This window comes from Canis lupus, chromosome 22 (assembly GCF_011100685.1).
Source record: "Canis lupus familiaris isolate Mischka breed German Shepherd chromosome 22, alternate assembly UU_Cfam_GSD_1.0, whole genome shotgun sequence".
Taxonomy (NCBI): Eukaryota; Metazoa; Chordata; class Mammalia; order Carnivora; family Canidae; genus Canis; species Canis lupus.
Window position 1 is genome coordinate 24,406,566 of NC_049243.1, and position 21,214 is coordinate 24,427,779.

Consider the following 21,214-nt stretch of genomic DNA (forward strand, 5'->3'; position numbering starts at 1 on the left):
ATATTAATAAAAGGTATCTTTTCAAAGAGTAAAATTAATAGATATTTATATTTGCCTTGCTTTTTCCTTTTTCTAAACTCCTGCTTCCTTTCTAAAGATATTTAGCATGCTCTTATGTATCTAGGCTCTATGATAGTTCTTGCCTGGCCTGGAAAGTCTCTCAAGTTATAATTTACACTAATTTTCTGGATCGCCTTTTCTTCTAGAACTAACATATCTGATAGTTACCAAGACCATAAAGATAAATCTCCTAAGGGAATAAAACCAGTTTAAACACATTTAATTATTGCGAGTTGGATAGTTTAACTAAGATCTCCTAGAAATGATTACATTTAAATACTGGCTGTATTTGCCTGAAATTGATTAACTCTACTTAAATGAGGTACTGTGATCACTTGATTTCAAAACACCTTGTGATAAGCAATATGCTCCTAAAAGAATAAAATATATTGTGATATTCAGTGTTATTCTGCATTTCTGTAAGTTATTCTTATAAAAAATTATTCTGAGTTAAGAGGTAGCAAAATGTCCCCAGAATAACCATAGTTAATAAGCACAGTGGCCTAAGTGTGAGGGTCATTCTAAAGTATACTTTCATTGAGAAGGACAAATCTGCATGTGGCCTACACACAATATCCAAAAAGAAGTTAACTATCTTAAGCCTATAAAGAGCATCTAGTGCTACCAGAAAGACTGATAATTCTTCCTCTGCTTCTCCCATGTTCTGTCTCAGAGAAGTTAATGCTGATGGTAAGAAGCAAATGATGTCCTGGAAGTTCTTTGACACCGATCTGCAGGAAAGCAATTGAAGAGACTGCATTCAGTGTACTCTGGAAAACTAGATTTCCTGACTTCTCTAATAATAATGGTCACAGTATTAAATTTTTGTTTTGCTTTAGTGCTATCTCAATTATTTCAATAAAAACCTCACAGTTTCTCTCACACTAATTATAAGGCATCAGTCAGGATTTCATTTCTCTCATTCCACTAAAAGAAGATGGAGAAAGAATTTTAATCACTGCATATTTGCAGATTTCTAGCCTTCTTTAGATTTACTCTGATCAAAGTCCAACATACCTCTTTTGATCATCATCAGTGAGATACATTCCTCTGAAAACATCAAGGTGGATGCATATTGCAAGTCAATAAGGGATTAAAATAATTCTCTCAAGTAAAGCTAATTCCACTGGGCATACACTCTGCCTGTAGAGTTTCTGAAGTTTGGGTATGAAATGAGTTGTTCAAACATATTGACTGAACAAACTTCAGGGATAAGGGAAAATATAAACTTATTAATATTAATATTAAGTGTATTAAAATAATTGGAATGTGTCAAACCTATGTCAGACACTTTGGCATATGCAAAAGTAATATATCAGTTCCTAACTTAAATAATTCACAATATAGCTTATAAAGGAGTAATATATAATTTATAACATAATACAGTATATGGTTATGATTTTCTAGTACTAACAGCTAAGCAAAAGTATAGTATTTTGTGTTGAAAAGTATCTGTATCCAACATCTCACTTTTCAATTGGTTGACTTTTTCAAAACAGGAATCATTAAACCATTCATTCTTCTTCTGTTCCTTACAAAAAACCCTCCTGGACTTGCATAACAGTTGAAAGTCATTTCAAGAAGCAACATTAATCAATTTAGTGTGTAGATATATATAGGAAGATAATTGTTTAAAGTGGTATTCACCAGATCCAATAATTATGCTTCTGGTAGTTATCCAAAAAAAAACAAAAACACAAACTCGAAAGGATATCCCTACCTCCATGGTCATTGCAGCATTAGCCTTATTGAGAATAGCTAAGACATGGAAACAACCTAGGTGTCCATTGAGAGATGAATGATAAAGAAAATATGATATATGTATATGTAGGAATATTATTCATCCCTATGAAAGAAAGAAATCCTGCCATTTGTGATGACATGGATGGACTTTGAGGGGATTATGCTAAATGAAATAAGTCACAAAGACAAATACTGAATGATTTCACTCATATGTGGGATCTTAAACACATACACATAAAAAACCAAACAAATAAAACCAAAATTATAGATACAAAGAATAGATAGTGGTTACCATAGGCAGGGGGCAGGTGGTGGGTGAAATGGGTGAAGGTGGTCAAAAGGTACAAGAATTATGAAGAAAATACTCTAAGAAATAGTAAGATATGCTCAACTAAGTATTATGTTGTAAAGAAATACTTACAACAGGGTGTCTTCTTTAAACCAAATCAGTAAAGATAAGTACCTATTTGCCAAGCATGGAAAACAATAAAGGATATTTCAGGAAAAAAAGTCATCTGTCCAGAGGAATGACAAGAAGTCAGGTAGAATCCACAGTATTGATATTTACTCAAAGTATATTGTTCAGTGAGATTCTATTCTTAACAAAATCTTTCTCCCTCTTTTCTCTCTATATATTTCAATCTCCATCCATCCATCCATCCATCTATCCAAAATTCCATCCTTATATATGAAGCCATGTAATCATATAAACTTAATGTCCTTATTAATCCTCTTTTTGTCTCATTCAACACATCAAATCCACTGGACATACTGGTAGTTTAACCTTCAAGATATATTTAGAATATATTTACTACTACAACCCTGAGACAAGCTAACATCTCACCTAGACTATTATAAAACTTCCTAACTGGTGTATCTGCTTACAGTCTATCCTTTTAGTGATGATTATTTTGTTTCCTTGTCATTCACTTTGCACTATTCTCTGTTCAGTTCAGTTCTTCATGAGGCTGAACCTTCTGGCACTGCATCACCCGGCTCTCTTGCTAATTTGCTTTGGCTAAGTCCAGCCATGGGACTTATAACCAGAAAGTCAGGTGGTGGAAATGAAGATAAGTATATTTCTTCCTTGTTCCCTGTATGATGTGGCTGTAGTGGTGTCTCTTTATGACTATGGCTCAAGTAGAACATCCACTCTGCCATAGCTCCAATCTTTCTGAATTATATAATAAGATTTCCTATAACATCGCCTTGGCTCAGGTTTCCTGAGTCCTCAATATCCTCTGTTCATTTCCTGAACACTGGCCACACCTCTGTAAGTAGTGCCTTCATTAATATCTCTTCATATGAACCATTTTGGGTAAATTTTATATCCTGCTGGGATCTTAGCTATTGCACTATCATATAGTTTATTTTTCATACACTAGCTAGATGCTCCTTTTAAGATAGTGTTACTCTTTACTTTAGAATACATTTGAATATTTCCATAGTAAAAAATAAGAAAAAAAAAAGAGTTATGTGTCTTCTCTGCTCAAAATCCTGCAGTAACTTTCCATAGTAATTAGCATAAAAGCTAAAATCCCTATGACCATTTAAGCCCTGTATTATCTATTTCCTGAATACTTCTGACCTCATCGTCCACACTCCTGCTACCCTGTCCAAATAATTCTATTTACCCTGGCCTCTTTGCTGTTCTTTCTCCAGGGAACACTCTTTTGCCTTATATCTGTTTGGTTTTTCCCTCATTTATTTTATGTCTCTGATCAAAATCACTTTTCATAGGATTTTTCTGGACTGCCTACCTAAAATGGCAACCCCAAACACTCTCTTGCCTTGTCCTATTTCTTTTAACTCATGATTATTTTCACCATCTGAGTTATAATGAATGCATGGTTTGTTGGATGCCTGTTGCCACCCTTCTATCCTGCCCCCCTTCTTGCTAAAATGTGAATTGCATAATAGTAAAGAGCAGTCTGTTTGATTCAATGTTTTTTTTTTAATTTTTTTTAATTTTTTTTGTTTGTTTGTTTGATTCAAGTGCTTGTTAAACCCAAGGGCATACTCCTGGCATACAAGTGGCACATACAAAGTCTTTATGAAATGAGTGAGTGAATAAGTAAGTGAGTAACTGAGTGAAGAGGTTTCTAGACTAATTTTCACCAAATGACTCATTCTTGTATTATTAATGGTGGCATTTTGGGTTTTTTATTGTTTTCGCTGTTGTATGTATGTATGATTTGCCTTTTAATCAATAATAGCATAGTTATAAAATGAATTTATGTTTTAAAAAATTCACTCTGGAGGCTCTGTGAGGAATGTCAAGTGGGGGATAGACTAGTCACTAGAGTTGGATAATTACCACTGAATCCATTGCAAAAAAAAAAAAAGAATGATAAGGTCTAATCTAAAGGTATTGATAATATACATGGAAATAAGAGATGTAGAACATTTTAAAGAATCACATTTATAAAACAAACAAACAAACAAACAAACAAACAAACAAACTTGGTGACACATGGAATAGAAGACAACAGCTGCCAGTAAGGACTTTATTTGAAGAGATAACACGTATCTTTGTTTCTGGACATGACATCAGGACAAGATTCCAGTCTCCTAAAAAAAAATGACCAATCAAATGAAATGGGCATTTATCATTCAAATAGATCTTTATATTTTAGGCATAACTTCCTTATCTGCCCAATTTTATATATATATTAGCATATTTAGAAAATAATGAGCGTTAGCTTGAATATTAGCATGAGGTGAAATCTAATGGTCAAGATAAAATCTCATTTTTTTCATAATAGATGAATATCATGAGTGACTGCTCACTGTAACCAGATTTTAGGTGTTCCTTGTGATTAAATATTCATCACTCCCTAAATTCTTACCATATACTTGCCATCTCTTACTCTAGCTTCCTTTTGAAAAGAGTACAACACTTATGCTGATTTGTAGCAAATTGAGAAGTTGTTTAATGGTTTGGAAAACCCCCACAGCTGACTGAATTGAGAATAACACATTCATTATTATTTATGACTCTATTCCAGGTCTTTATAGGTCAGCTTATTGAATTCACTGAATATGCTGCTTTTCCAGCTCAGCAAAGCCAATTTTGCAGGCTACTTTGTGGTACATAAACTCATAGAAATGGAAGAGAGCCGATTTCTTTAAATATAAACACACCTAGAATGCCTTTAATTTAGGATAATTAACTCTAAATGAAAATCAATTGTTTATTAATCTTTTTCATTAAGAATTCCAAAACTTTAAAAAATAATAACTACCCAAAAAAGTAATTCTCTAGTGTGTTCTACAGATCATTCTTTCCATGAGACTTAATAGCCATTACTTGAAATGTTTTCTTCAGAAAAACCATGAGTTTAAGTGAGTTTTTAATTAGATTATGATGACAATCCATATTACAAAATTTTAAAGTGGGGGAGATATGGCAGGATGCGCTTATAATTTTTTTTAACATGAAACAGTTTTGTGATAAATACCTTTAAATACTATTTGTCCATGAATAAAGTGTTAGAAAATGCTAGTCTAGAGCAAATCTTTTCAAAGACCAAATGTAGATGTAATAAGAAAGCTTAATAATTCAAAAACAGAGCATGCTTTTGTCATTGTTTCAGTAGTTTATAATTTTAGGATCAAAATTTGCCACTTTATCCTATGGGAACTATGGTATATTTTGACTTAAAGAGCACATATTTAATCCTTATACTATGTTTCTCTCTAAAAATAAATAAATCTTTAAAAATATATAGTCTATCAAGTGATTTTTTAACATTTTTTAATACTTTATTTATTTATTCCAGAGACAGAGAGAGAGAGAGAGAGGCAGAGACACAGGCAGAGGGAGAAGCAGGTTCCACGCAGGGAGCCCGATGTGGGACTTGATTCCGGGTTTCCAGGATCTGGCCCTGGGCTGAAGGCAGCGCTAAACGGCTGAGCCACCAGGGCTGCCCTCTCAAGTGATTTTTAAATGAAATTGCATTTTACGTATTTTGAGAAAAAAATAGCATAAACCTTTAAATATAGAGTTACTGGTCATGAATTCTATAGTATAATAAATGACAATTTAAAAATACATAGTGAAAATATTGCCTTTTAATCTGTCTTTTCTTCTGTTTCTAATTTCTGGTTGTCACTGATGAAATCTCCACCACCCACAATCCTGATTTGTTTAAGCTAATTATTGCAGCTCTTTGTCACACCAAGAAAATGAGAAACATTTATGTAAACTGTAGCAAAAAAGAGCTTAGTAGTAGAATATCAAATATATATATACATATGTATACAGTGTAGAATATCAAAAATATCTATATATCTATATCTATCTCTCTCTATATATATACACATATATTTGGAGAGAGAGAGAGTAAGGAAGGAAAGGAGCAGAAGAAGAGAGAGAATCTCAAGGAGGCTCCATGCTCAGTGCAGACCCCACCCCTGACTTGATCTTAAGACCTGGAGATAATGACCTGATCTGTCAGGAGTCAGACACTTAACTAAGCCACCCAGGCACCCCATAATATTTATTTTTGAAAGCTATTTTTAGTTGACAGGATTTTTATTTTTAAATGTTCTTCAAAAGAAAAACAAATATTTTGCTTTAAAATTAATAATTAAATTTGAACTTTAAACATCTATTTATTAAATCGTTATTCCATGCCAAATAAAGATAGATTTTCTTTAGTGGAAAAACAAGTCCTCAGAAATATCTTTGATATATTTTATTTACTTATTAGTTTTTATTTAATTTTTTATAAAGATTTCATTTTTTTAAAGTAATCTCTACAGTTAACCTGGGGCTAGAACCTACAATCCCAACACCAAGAGTCACACACTCTGCTAACTGAGACAGCTGGGTGCCCCATACCTGAAATACAACTTTACGTTACTTATTTGTTCAGGGAAATTTTTTCTTTGAATTGCAACAAAATTAGGTTTTGTGGTTTAAATGATCTAACTTTCCACTTGAGATATAACATGAAATATTGGTGATGTTCAGTGTCTGTGTTGTCTTTTCTGCTCCAGGTGTCATACATGATGACAGTTCATACCTCACCAGGTGCTAAATGCTAAGATGTAAGAGTTAAAATATTTTTGTTGTTGTTGTTTGAAAGTTTATTCTCAAAGGTGGAAAAAAATTCTGTTTTGAGAGTTAGAATTCCTAAATTCCATTGTACATGCATCAGTGAGTTTTTAAATTTAAATTATCTAAAATAGTCTGTGTTGGGCAGCCCTGGTGGCTCAGCAGTTTGGAGCAGCCTTCAGCCCAGGGTGTGATCCTGGTGACCTGAGATCGAGTCCTGTCGGGCTCCCTATGTGGAGCCTGCTTCTCCCTCTGCCTGTGTCTCTGCCTCTCTCTCTCTCTGTGTCTCTCATGAATAAATAAATAAAATCTTAAAAAAAAATAGTCTGTTTTAATTCTCAGAACCTCAATTTCTACCTGCAAAATATTAGGGAGCTGGTTTTGAAGGTCCTTTTTGCAATAAAAATCTATGAAAGTAAGGTGAATATACCTTTGAGGATGGTGTCATGTGATCATTCATGTATTTTCTCTGGTGATTATGGAAAAATAAATTCTAAGCTGATCTGAAGTGGCCTGATAAGGAAGCCAAAAGTGAGTAGAAAATTTGAAGTAAACATAACTTGAAATTAACAAAATTCAAAAAAATCACAGTAATGTTTCATAAACTTTGGATTAAAAAGAAAAAGTAATATGCCCACTTAATGAATTCTACTTGATGAAGTTAAATTACAGAATACTAAAAAATGTCTGATCATAGCAAACTCATAATTGTTTTCATATACTTAAAATTGAATACATGGAAAGTAAATAAAATTTACTTTCATTTATCAGGAGAACTGAATTGGAAAATTTGATGTATTTGTGGGAAATATTTAATTAACATGTGCACCATTTTCCTAATGGTTAGAATATGAAATTGCATGATACTTAGCAGCAGTATGATTATTCTAAGATAATTTACCTTTATATTTAAAAAAAAAATCACTCCAATAAATTTGAATAGTTATACAAAATATATGCAAATATTTATCATTTTTTAACCTTAGTACTGTACTGTTATGTTCAGAATATTATTAAAATAACAACTTTTATTCTGGGTGACCTATAGGTATTTGCCATTTAATTAGAATAGTAAAGAGTGTGTTTGCCTGATTCTCTGGATAATCATTAGTGCTAAATTGTTCTTCTTGGGAGATATTTTTCCCATTTTCAGAGTCATTATAATAATAAATTGTTTTATTTATTTTATACTTTTGTAAATTAAAATTATAGTAGGAGTCATTTCAATACATGTGTGACAGAATTCAATTCACTTGTGATTCCTTCACATAGCTTATAGTTTGCTTCTGTTCCTCCTAGGAATGATTTAAATTATACAGGTTTGCAAAGTAATTTACAACAGTTTTTTTTTTAAGTCATAGGATTTTTGTCAAAAAGTTGTGAATGATGATTATTAGGAAAAAAAATGACTGCAATGGAAGGGATCAATAATTCTCTAATGACCATTTATTTGGTGAGCAAAAAGTTCTTCCAAGTTTTAAATTTTTTTTTTGGTACATATTGAATGAAATTTCATGAAAGGTTTGAGACATGGTAAAAATTATTTTTTTGCAGATGGAGAGGCATATGTATCTTAATTTTCTATAAAATTATTTGTCAATTATTTATTGAGTAGACATTAATTATTAGGAAAATGAAAACCTACTTATTCACACAATTTTACTGACAAAATATTTCCATCTTCTTGTCCTGATGTGAAAACTGAGGCCCAATGAAATTACTTTCCATGATCAAACGCTGAATTAATGTCAGAGTCAAAAATAGGATCCAGTCATTTATACCATTGCATCTGCTCACCTACCAAGATGTGTACACACGTTTTTGCTTTTCACCTATTCTCATAGATAATTTTTCAATCCTCTTTTCTAAAGCCAATTTATCCACTTATCCACTTGTGCATGAAATCCTACCTACTCTAGCACATTCAGAGAAAATATCCCAACAGTTCTGCCCTCTGTTTTACATAATCAAATTTCCTCCCTTTGGAATCACACCTGTATTCAAACACACTTGATCCCTACCTGCCCCCGCCCACACTGTTTGGTGTTTATCAATTTATTTTTGTTTTATCAATTTATTGACCCCATTTTTCCTGTATGCTTAGCTCTAGTCTACAGGAACTGCAATGGCTTCCATTTCAGTTCAAGAAAATACTAAAGTCCTTATAATTGCTTATATCATTCAGTGTTTTAGATCCTTACCTTCTCTAAATTCTTCTAATAACTAACACACTGGACATTTTGCTTCAGCCACACAGGCTGCCTTCCTCAAAGAAGGCTGCCTTCCTCAAAGAGTAACAAGCAACAATATTTTATAAAAATAGCAATGTTGACAAGGGATGTAGGAGCATATTTTATCTATCTCCTAAATAAATTATCAAAATAATTTTATAATTGGATCAAGGCAAATTTCTCTACTATAGCTTTCCCAGTGAGATGGACCCAAACATTAAGAGTATTCTTTAGGCTAAGGATCCTATTTTAATTACCAGATTTCATCTCTTTAAACTTCAGTCACTAAAATATTATAGTAGCTTCATGAGTTAATTGAGTTCCCTAAATCCTAAATTAAAATCCTGGAAAAGGTTTAGTGTTTTAAATGACTTCATTACAAATGTTCCACAAATTTTGTTAGTCCTCTTACAAATTATTATATTCTTTAATTTTATCATTGTTATATAAAATAGGCATGAATAAAAAATGAAATTCTTCCTTAATGTTTAATTGAGAAAAATAATTGTTCTTACTCTGTATGGCCTCTTGGTAGATATTATGTATATTAATTAATATGTACAAAAATGCTTATGAACTAACTCAAGTTCAGGTTTTGTTTTTGTTTTTTTCATGAAATGGACTTTGTTTTCTGATTTATTATGCTAGCAATGAAAATGGAACACATTATTCTTATAGTCAATTATTTTTAAATATATCATTGAATTAGAGGAATTCTGATGAATTTATGTTCTGTGACTATACCTAATAAAGAGATGAGAGAGTGTATCCTTACCATTGTCCATTCAGTTAGGGATTTGTAGTAAAATCTGAATGAATGTGCTATTTATGACTATGTTCCTAGTACCCACTGTTAGCTCCATCACAACATACAATTGTAGATTTCTCTCTCATTCCAGGTAAGTCATATATCAACAGATGGTGAAATGAAACCAAAATTCCTAAGACTTAGAATAAACATTTCATTTGCTGATTTAATGAACACTTTTTGAGTACCAATTATGCCAAGAACTTTGTGAATGAGAACTTCAAGTCTGGTTTTCTGAAAAATATAGTTATAAGGAAATGCATAAAAACAGACTAAAACTAAGCAAGAAAATAGCAGGTGAAAGTGCTAAGAACAGGATACATTGGATGTGGCATGTGATTCATTAGAAAGAGTAGGCTGTGCTATGATAAAGGTGAACATCTATGCAGTAGGAGACTAGAAAAAGGATGCGGTGGACAGCTCATCCCAGAAAGTAGAAATATGTTATCAATAGCATTGTATAGAATTGTCAAGGTATGCTAATAATAAAAGCAGACTGACTTTCAGCCATTTTATTATTGTCTTTAATTATTTATAAACCATGCTTCCCCTTAAATTGCTTACACCTGAGAAGACTATTCCTATCACCACCACCCTCTTCTGCTGGCAGGCCACCTTTTCTAGCCCTCAGAATTGGCTAGTACAAATGTTCTATAGAAGAAATAAACCTGACTTTTGCAAGAAACAGAAAGAATATCAGTGCACCTAGAAGATACTAAGTGCTGGGAAGAGATTAGGTCAGGGAAGTAAGTATTCATGGGACTGATGATATAGACCTTTCAGGACAGGGATGTTAGGATTTTTGTCCTAAGGGCATAAATCTTAAGTTTGAAATTAATGCATTCAATCTTCAAAAGTTCTATCTGGTTGCTAGATAGAAATTATTGCTAAGCATTATTAAACATAAAAGTTAAAATAACAGGTAGAAGACTATCCCAAAGGCATAGGAGACATATGGTGGTAGGTTATTTTAGGATGGGGCTATAGAAAGGCCAAGAAAGAAAAAAAAAAAAAAAAAAGAACAGATTTAGGATATAGTTTAGAATACAGCCAAAAGGACTTCCTAAGGAATTGAATATTAAACAAAGTGCAAAGTAGAGAATTAAAAGTGATTCTAGAATCTAGGCCTGAGCAACTGGATGGTTCGTAATACTATATTTACTGAGAATGGGGGACAGGGAGGAAGTCTTGGGATTTTGAAATCTTCCATTATGATCATGTGAAGTTTTGAATGGCTATTGGATATCTAATTAGATGTGTCAAATAGTTAACTGGGTATGTGTATCTATCTCTCAGGAAGAGTTTAGAGCTGAATATATAAATTTGGAACTATTTATATAGTATTTAAAAGTATAGAAGAATGCTATTATTTATGGAGAAAATATGGTATACTAGAGAATTGCAATCAAAGAGTAGAAAAAATTAGCAATAACAAGTGAGTAAGAGTGGCCAGACTAATTTTGTTAAAGCTGCTGGGAAGCCAAGTAAGATGAAAACAAGTGAGATGGGAAAAAATATGACAGCATGGAGGCTTCAGGTGATTTTGAATAGTTCAAAGTACTAGTTATAGTGGATTGAAGGGAGAATGATGATTATTAATAAGTATTTATTAACTATAAACAATAATAGCTACATATTTTGCTGGAAAAATAAATAGAATTAGAACACTTGGTAGGAATATGGGGATTTTTGTTTTAATATGTCTGAAACAATAAATCTTTGCAAGTTAATTAGAATGATCCAATGTGGAACCAATTGATAATATAAAACATAGAAGAGTTACTGAAGTAGAGAAATTTCAGTGGCAAGAAAAATGGGATACAAACCACAAGCAGTGGGCTCAGCCCTTGACAAAAGCAGAGACACTTATGAGCACTATATTAAAAAAAAAACTTAAAGGCTTTCATATTAGGCTCCAACTTCTCTACGCTTTTTACCAAAGAGTGCATATTATTTTACTGCATTGACAAAAACTGTTGAAATAAAAAGTTTTTGTATTTTCTTAGTGTTGTAACTTGAATTGTGAATGTTATCATGGGTTAAATGATCATAAATACTAAATAGTGCTTAAGGTAAATCTGTAAGATTTTAGAAGCACATATCGTCCATGCATTTCTGTTTTAAAGACATTGTTTCTCATTTCTTTTAGAGAATAACATTATTCCATGCTTTAAAAAATTATAGTCTAGTTTTATAGAGAAGACTATTTTTAAAAAAATATTTTATCTTATTTGTTCATGAGAGACACAGGAGAGAGGCAGAGACAGAGGGAGAAGCAAGCTCCCTGCAGGGAGCCCAATGCAGAACTCAGTCCCAGGACCCCGGGATCATGTCCTGAGCTGAAGGCAGATGCTCAACCACTGAGCCACCAGGCATCCTGGAGAAGACTATTTCTTTGATGATGCCTGGTATAATCACTAATTAATCAGAGAGCAAGTAGATCAAAGAGGGGCAAAAAAAGAACAAAAACAAACTAAAAAGCAACAAAGACCAGTAATAGACTGCATTAATGTGTTTGATTAATTTTTGCCTTGCTCATTTGTAAGAGTCAAAATATTTTCTTTTTAGTTTCTTTTCCTTTGTAAAAACAAGATATATAATGCACTAAATAGTGAACATTAATGCTGACAAATGTGGAAAGTTGTCAGATTTATCAAGGAGTAGTTTACCTATGCTTGCTTTGGAGAAGTAAAATCAAACAAAACATATAAATTATTCAAGAGTATAATCTACTCTGTATATCTTCCATTGTGATTTATGAATGTTCTTTTTGTATTGATTTCTTTTTTGTCACTTTGCTTGCTTTTCATTAGGTTTTTTAGTTGTGGCTATAATTTTTATGGACAGGAGGGTCTATGTCTCCAATATCTGATCAAATTTCACATTTCCAATGGAGTAAAAAATGTTGCTGACCTCTCCCTTCACATGTTGCTGTTATTACATAAAGGATCTTTTGGGATAAATTACAGCTTCGCATAGAAAGAATTTATTCCTATAAAATAGAGGTTGTATCTGTTTCCTTAAGTGACACTCCTGAGTTTCCTTGTTATTTTGCTATTTTTTCTAATTATAGTAAACTATACTCCCTTAAGTTTAGGCAATAATTTATTATTCCATTGCAGATGAGTTTTTTTTCCTTTCACATTTTGCTACAGAAAATAAATGTTTATGCACATAAACACACACCACTACATATTTAAGAGTCAATAGGTATTTCGGTTAGCAAGATCTGAGAAATCTTTATCTTTGTCATCTCAAAAGAGATAAACAATACCAATTCCAAGATAGGAAGTAAAGTTTACTTGTATATCTCTAACTTTCCAAATAATCTGTGATTGTGACAAAACCAAATTTTCCTAAAGACCTTTTGGCTTGACTATATATATATTGCATTCCCTTGATTTTCAGAATAGCATGCTTCAACTTTCCAAACCAATCATTAGAAAAGAACCCGCCAAAAATTGGATAGTTATGTGTACTTTTAAAATATGTATATAATAAATAAATATTTATGTACGTATTATAAGGATACATCTTACAAAAGCAGTTTAAACCAGTGGAAATGATAGTTATGTAATGTTAAAACATGTTTATTGCACAGCAACGTATTCTTTTGTTGCATCTTTATAAGAGAAAATATAGAAAAATGAGTAAATCAATATGGTTAACCTCTTTGTGTGTGTGTGTGTGTGTGTATACACAATCACTCTCTAAAATAAAATTTCCATATTTTTTCCAATTCTATTGAAAATTTTAAACCTCTGGGTATTCAAGAAAAACACAGAAACTATTATGCAAAATTCTATTCCTCACTTATTTAAAAAGATAATAGAAGTCATTCACTGTTTCTTAGACTATAACTCATTATGTATTTCTTTCATTTTGCCTTTTCCTCTGGTCCTTTCTGCAGCAAAGTCAACTGAATTTATTTCAGTGTTAGCTGTTATATTTCAATACAGGATAAAATAGACATTTTACTTCTGAGTTATTTTATGTCTCTTTTTTATTCTTTTCTGGAGCTCATTTTGTTTACCACTTTTCTCAACTGAAATTCATACTGTCTACCAAAATGTATATCCTCATGTTTTTCTACACCAAATAACCATAGTTTTTATTTAAAAATTAGCCTATTTACTATTTCTTTTGAAAATAAATTCTTATCTCACTAGAAAATGGAGACTCTCCCTCTTTTAAATACTGCTAGTACTTTAAAATATAATATTGCATTTTATATAATTAATATATTAAACATATGTATAAACATATATAACGAGAGAGAAAGAAAAGAGAGAGAGTGTGTGTGTGTGTGCACACAAGCAATATATATTAGGGCGAAATCTATATTTAAGAGCTCCAGGATCGGGATCCCTGGGTGGCGCAGCGTTTGGCGCCTGCCTTTGGCTCAGGGCGCGATCCTGGAGACCCGGGATCGAATCCCACGTCGGGCTCCCGGTGCATGGAGCCTGCTTCTCCCTCTGCCTGTGTCTCTGCCTCTCTCTCTCTCACTGTGTGCCTATCATAAATTAAAAAAAAAAAAAAAAAAAAAAATTAAAAAAAAAAGAGCTCCAGGATCAAGAAAAAAGTATTTCTGATCATCATAATAGCTTTTCTGAAGGCATGTATGATGCTTAGCCACTTTGAAAGTTCACGTAAAAGGCTAGAAAATCCTAGATTAGATCAAACTCTTTTTTAACTCTGGTTGGACATCCAGTTAAATCTGAAGCCAATCACAAAATTAAATACTGTAATTTCCCCTCAGTGGAATAAGAACTACAATAATGTCACATATATCTAGAGCACAATCTGATAGGAAGATGGCTACTGTGCTGATTCTCAGTTTGTTCATTAGTCAAGTGGTGATAATAACAGTTACTACATAAGCATAATGTAGAAATTAATTGAAATAAAGTATGTTATGTTTGGTAACTAAAGAAGGAGATAAAAACTTGTTAGTTTATATTCCCCTGCTCTCCTTTCTTCACCATTTTTTTTTTCACAGAAATCTTTAAAATCTGGGTAGAAATATATGGAAGATGCTATAATAACATGTAATTCATTAGCATCAGTTAAGGAAGTAATAACACCTCTTATATCCAAAATATTTCATGAAAAGAAAATATGTTTTACTCTTTCTTCCTCCACATCTACTTTGAAATTATATATAATGTTTGCAATATCCCTAATTTGGCAAATGAGAAATAGATAGTAGACACATGCTGTATTTATGACTATTAAACACTCTAATAAGAGTTAATTTAAAAGTCTTTTACTAGCTAGTTACACCAAAAAAAATCATATCTTATTTTTTAATGTTAATAAATATTGTTTCACTAAGATAAAGCAGCTGATCCAAAAAAGAAGTAAAACTCCATTTGTAATGTGTAGCTTTAGTAACAAATAAGTCAATAGAATGTACATGTCTATTCTGATGGAATAGCATAGATGGAGGTACAGGTAAAAGCATCTCCCATTTTTTTTTAAAGATTTTATTTATTTATTCATGAGACACACACATAGAGAGAGAGAGAGAGAGGCTGAGACATAAGCAGAGGGAGAAGCAGGTTCCATGTGGGGAGCCCGATGTGGGACTCAATCCCTGGGACTCCAGGATCACCCCCTGGGTGGAGGACAGGCGCTAAACCACTGAGCCACCAGGCGTCCCAGCATCTCCCAGTTTTGATGACAGAAAAGAAGGGGGAGAGAGTATGAAGGAAAAGCATATCATGAAAAGCTTGAGCCCTGGTCATATTTTTGGCCTCTTCAGTTATACTTCCTAGTACTTATGATTTTTTTTCTGATCATGATGATTTTTGGCCACTGGCTTAACTCCATGCTCCCCACATTTCAACATACAGTTGGAATGGGTGGGCAGGGGTCTAAGGTACCAATTGTCACAGCATCTATCTTTGGTTAATGGGTATCTACCTATTATTGCCTAATAGTGGTCATTGGCCATTTCTATCTTGGGAGAAGATCCCCAGGGTCTAAGAATATCTGGCATCAGAACCTAGAATGGAAGATTCAGAAAAATCCAGTGCTTAGATTCACAAATCATTGTTTAGTTACCTAAACACATTTTTCTTCCTTTTTAAGATCCTGGTGTTAAGCTCATATAATTTGCTTAGGCAGAACTTCCATAAATTCTTCTCCTCTGTCTTTACTGCTTTATTCATTTCAGCAGCCAAATGAAACACAATTATTCCTTTATTTATAAAACTTCATTTGTTTTCCCAATTTTAGTACAGTGTGTTTTTTTCAAACTTTGCAATCTTAATATATGATCATAATTCTCATTTCACTTATTAACATGTACTTGCCTGTCATTCTTTCCCAATGTCCTAATTCCCTATTTTACATTCTTTGTAATATATGGATCAGTGAAAGTATTGACGGTAGTATGGATCCAAATGAAGAATCTGGTGAATGTTACAGGCCCCTTACATCTCCCACACAAAATGTATATACCTACAATTGTATTTGTCATTTCAAGGTAAGAGCTACCTTCAAACTTATTTCTGGATAGCCTGAGAATTCAAGGACCCCAGGTTAACATTGCATTGCTGTGCATAGATAATTTTGGAACATGACAAGGTAAAAACATAAGACTAAATCAGAGAAAAATACTCTTCTTCTTACAATTTGAATGAACTTGTTCTTACCAGTTCACCTGTCCTATATAACTCATAACTCATCAGTAAAATGAGGCAGTTAGTTCACTTGGTGTCTGGATTCTTCTTAGCTCCAATTATTGAATATTCCATATTTCCAACTGCTAAATGCTACTACTTCATAACCGTGTACCATTAAGTAATATGTCTTATTTGTAAGATTTCAAAACTCTATGAATATACCCCAAGAATGTATTTTCATCAGAGAATGATCACATTATTGCATCTTAGGATAGATAAGAAGATAGATAGATAGATAGATAGATAGATAGATAGATAGATAGATGATAGATAATAGATCTTCAAAATAGGGAAGCGGGGAATTAATTGCAACATTTAAAAATCTTCTAGATACTGTATTTAGATTAAGTACTTTACAAGTGCTGTCTAATTTTCTTTTCACAAAACCTTTGTGTGGTAGTACAATTTTATTTTATAGGTGAAGAAGTTGGATCTCAGAGAAATTAAGTGACATTCTCATAGTCATATGAGCATGAATCAGTATGTGGCAGAGATGGGAATCAGAGCCATTACTCATCATTTTCCATCACCACATATTCCTAAAAAGAGTATTTGATTAAAACTAAAAAAAATGTGAATAGTAATAAGTGGGTTGTGATGTTACTTTTTCTTAAATAATTAAACAATTGTAAAAAAATGGTAACAGTGAGGCATAAAACTTAGTTTGGGAAGTGGTTGGACTTTCTGCCTTCAAGTGCATGTGTGTGCGTGTATACGATAAAACATAAAAATTGAACATTACTATTTTACCAGATGCTTAATGGGTATTCTTTTTTATTTTAAATTATTATTATTGTTTAATTTACATTTTGATGTTACTTTTAATATAGAGCTTTTTAGAACATAATAACTATTAATACAGCATCACATACAATTACCTGTGGTGGAAGCAGCGGCAGTCTTATAAAGGCTAGAAGCATACTCAAGTCATTGCATCTCCTCTGCATGTCATACTTGACCCACATCATTAATGCATGGAAGATAGTTTCTTCGTCAGGAACATTTACATCATCACTGGCCAGGAGTTTATGGAGCTCCTCAGCTGGAAGCAGTAAAAACTCTTGATTTCTCATAACTTCCATTATGTTTTCCTGCAGGGAGAAAACATCTCGGAATAAATTTGGCTTCACTTTGATTTAGCTGGGAAAGCATCTCAGAATGAAATGAGAAGTCGTCAATAACCTTTGTTCTCATTATAACATAATCCTTGAGACTTAATCCTTCAGAAACTAGAAGCTGTTAAAATGAAAGCATTGTAATTGTAATTGAAGTGTAAATGTATCAGAGACAGCACAGATCTTGTAATAACTGGAGGATTATAATGTTGAGCTTTGTTATGCAGGCAGAGTGTACTAAGTGATTAAATGTTCAAGTTTCAAGTGGACTGCTATGTAAGGTTTGGTGAACATGAAAAGAATAGCATTTCAAATTTTTTAAAGCTTGACTACATATACATAAATCAGAAAGTGGGAACGAAATTACATAGAGATAAGTAACATTATAAAATGCATCACTATTTATTTAGAAGGGAAAAACAGGACAGATAGGCTATAGAAGTCACAAAAGCACATATGTTCCACCCTTTTATTATCTCTCAAAACTTCCTCCTCTCATGACAATTTCTCTGGCTTAATTTAGATTCCCATTTATTTTCTTCCAGATTGCTGCCATAACCTTCTAATTACCCTGCCTGACTCTATTCTTAGCCTCTTTACTGTATCCTCTATAATAATGCTAGAATAATTGTTCTACCACATAAATATCATGGCTTGCTTTGGTTTGGTCTCCTTTGTCTTTTGGTTCAAATCTCTTGGTGAAGTACACTACTTCTTTATGATCTGACATCTTCCTGAGTCTAAGACTATATTTCTTAACCTTACTTGTGTTCTAGTCACAGTTACTTAATCTTTCCATTTGCCATCCTGTCAGACATGTCCCCTCTCACTCATCTATTGCTTAAAATGACTTATATCCACTTTTTCCTAATTTCTGACATTTTTAAAGACTCAACTCAAAAGCAATTTGTGATATACGGGTTTCTCGAGTCCTCGGTTCACTCGAATGGAATCTGGCTACCCGATTCACCATGCGTGCTCAGTGGGTGGTATTTATATCCCTGAGATAGCAGTTACCAAACTGCGGCCTAATCTTCAGTGCCCTTAGGGGTCTTAACTCAAACTTTAAGCTCCTTGGAACAGACACCTTAACATGGCATATCTAGATCCTGGAACATTACAGGTGAACAGTACATATTTATTGAATTGGATGTGTTGGTAATATTTGTGGAGACAAATAAAATTTTGGAAATAGTACAACAGAGCGGTGCAGTGTTTTTCAAATACACTTTAAAAATGACTTGCCAAAACCCTTCTGATATTCTAGCAGAGAGGGTTTGTTGGCTGATATATGGTTAAAGAAGACAGATCTGACTGGCTGCCTCTATTGTTCCACCAATCCCCCATTCTCAATTCCAAGGAAGATATAATTAAGGTTTTTCAGAGAATAGTTTAAAAGCCACTGTTGTGGTAGAAATCTCAATACATGCATAGTGTAGGAAAAAAAAACCTGAAACAGATTCAACTAGATACTTTCCCACAAAGGCATTATGACTAAAGCTGAATAGAAGGCTCAGCAAATGCCCATTACTCTGTATGTCAGAGAAGACCCAACTTATTTTCTAAAAGAGACCTGATCCACCTTTTGAGTGTTATCCTTGGAACTGAATCCAAGGCTTGAAGTGCCTTCAGCTGTCACAAAAGAATCTCAGCTTTTAGTTTCGTTCAGGTCATATGCCATATTTGATGGACATCACAGAATAGCTGATGTCCTAGAAAATTTTGTTCCCTGTGTTCCCTCTGTGCCTAACACAAATTCTATGTAAATTATAGGTATCCAATATCTATTAACTGAATTAACCAATTGAGTGTTCTGAGATGTAGTGCCACCAAGTTTCTCTAAAGAACTATGGTAAGATAAAGATGTTTTTGGAGAATCTTTGAAAGATTTCTTGTCCATCTATTTTTCCAGTTACTGAAAAATCTATGCCTCTGTTAAACTACACACAGAACTGTATAGCTAAACCATCAGTATATAGTATGGGGTACGATAAAAAAGCAGGTCTATTAAACTCTTAGTGGTGTCTATCAAAGATATTGTTTAAGGCATATTTTGTTATATTTTACAGCAGCCTCTTTATGATGACCCTTGGGAGAAATTTCTTGCAGGTTTTAGTAGCGAGAATAATTGCACTTCTCCTGAGTAAATTGGTTTGCTTTTATCATGGATGTTGTAAATTATGAAATTGATCAGATTTCTCTTTTTATTTGGCTTCTAGAAAACTTAGAGTTAAATTGAAATCTATCTGTTAAGAAGGTAATAGTCCTTTATAGTATGATTTCTTTTTTAGACAGCTCCAATAATAGTTTCATTTAATACCCCTACAGCAGATTTTTTTTCTTTTATCCCTACATCTTTTTTAGAGCATATTCTTTTAATTTTATATCTTTGCAAGCCATACTACATTTTGGGGAATTAGCTACGTGGTTTGTAAAAACTGCTAAAAATAAACTGGACATTAGGAGCTAATATCAGATTATTGGATTTTTCATACTGTCCCATATATTATATTGTTTATTATTTTTTCTTTATGTATTTTAGCGTTCTAAAGTTCTCTTCGCTCTTGTTTGTTTTCTCCATCAAGTCTCCTTTTCGTGATATCTTGCCTGATATTTTCCTGTTTTTTGCAATCTATTTTCTGGAACTTGATTGTTTTAATTTCATTATGTTATATTCACTAAAGAAAAAAGGAAATTCACACTACTTTCCTTAACACTGCTTGTGTACCCCTGGTAACTCCTTGTGTGAGAAGATCAAGTAGTGAGAGGCATCAAAATTCTTTGGCCTGTTTACCTTTTGTACAATAACTTTAAATTTATTCAATAATTCATTCTATATAGATTTACTGAACACTTAACATATGGTCCTGGATAATTGCAGTAAGAACAAAATGGATTTGCATCAAAAAGCTTACCACACATGGGACACCTATAAAATGTGCAGTGCTTAGAAAATGACTTGTCAACTCAGAAAAGCAGGGTTTTCAAATGGACCTAGAACACTAGGTAGGAGAGTAAATTAGAAAATGGAAAATGGATAGATATAGTGTTATGGCTAAGGGAAAGTATATAAACAAAGGCATAATAGCAGGTAATATAGTATAAAGTACCATATATGGAATGTCAATTTGATTAAGAATGAGCACAGAGAAATTATGAGAAATAATATTGAAAGGATAATTTAGACCATATAATGGAATAAATTTATTCTAAAACTTTGACAGTCTCTCCATTAAATGGGAATATATGTATACATATATTTTTATACATAGATTGAAATATTTATTATAAAGAAAGATTTTAGCATCAAACTTAAGTTGCCACTACATAAGACACAAACAATCTTTATTAATTACAAGGCTAAATTCTACTGTCTACTGTCTACTTTTTCTATTTCATAATACTTTAAAATAATTTTGGTAGCTACAAAAAAATTCACAATTTTGTTTTATTCTAAACAGAATTTTCTTACCATTTTTATTTAGCTATTTCCTGAATTTGACATA

At 32.7% G+C, this 21,214-nt stretch overlaps 1 protein-coding gene across 1 annotated transcript in view; it reads right to left on the reverse strand.

The window, feature by feature from the left end:
• KLHL1 (kelch like family member 1) overlaps window positions 1-21,214 on the reverse strand; it is a 370,435-nt gene that overhangs the window by 116,783 nt on the left and 232,438 nt on the right. The window contains exon 5 of the mRNA XM_038569718.1: window positions 17,472-17,684. Within this exon, the coding sequence (XP_038425646.1) occupies window positions 17,472-17,684 (213 nt within the window). The remainder of the gene's footprint in view (window positions 1-17,471; window positions 17,685-21,214) is intronic.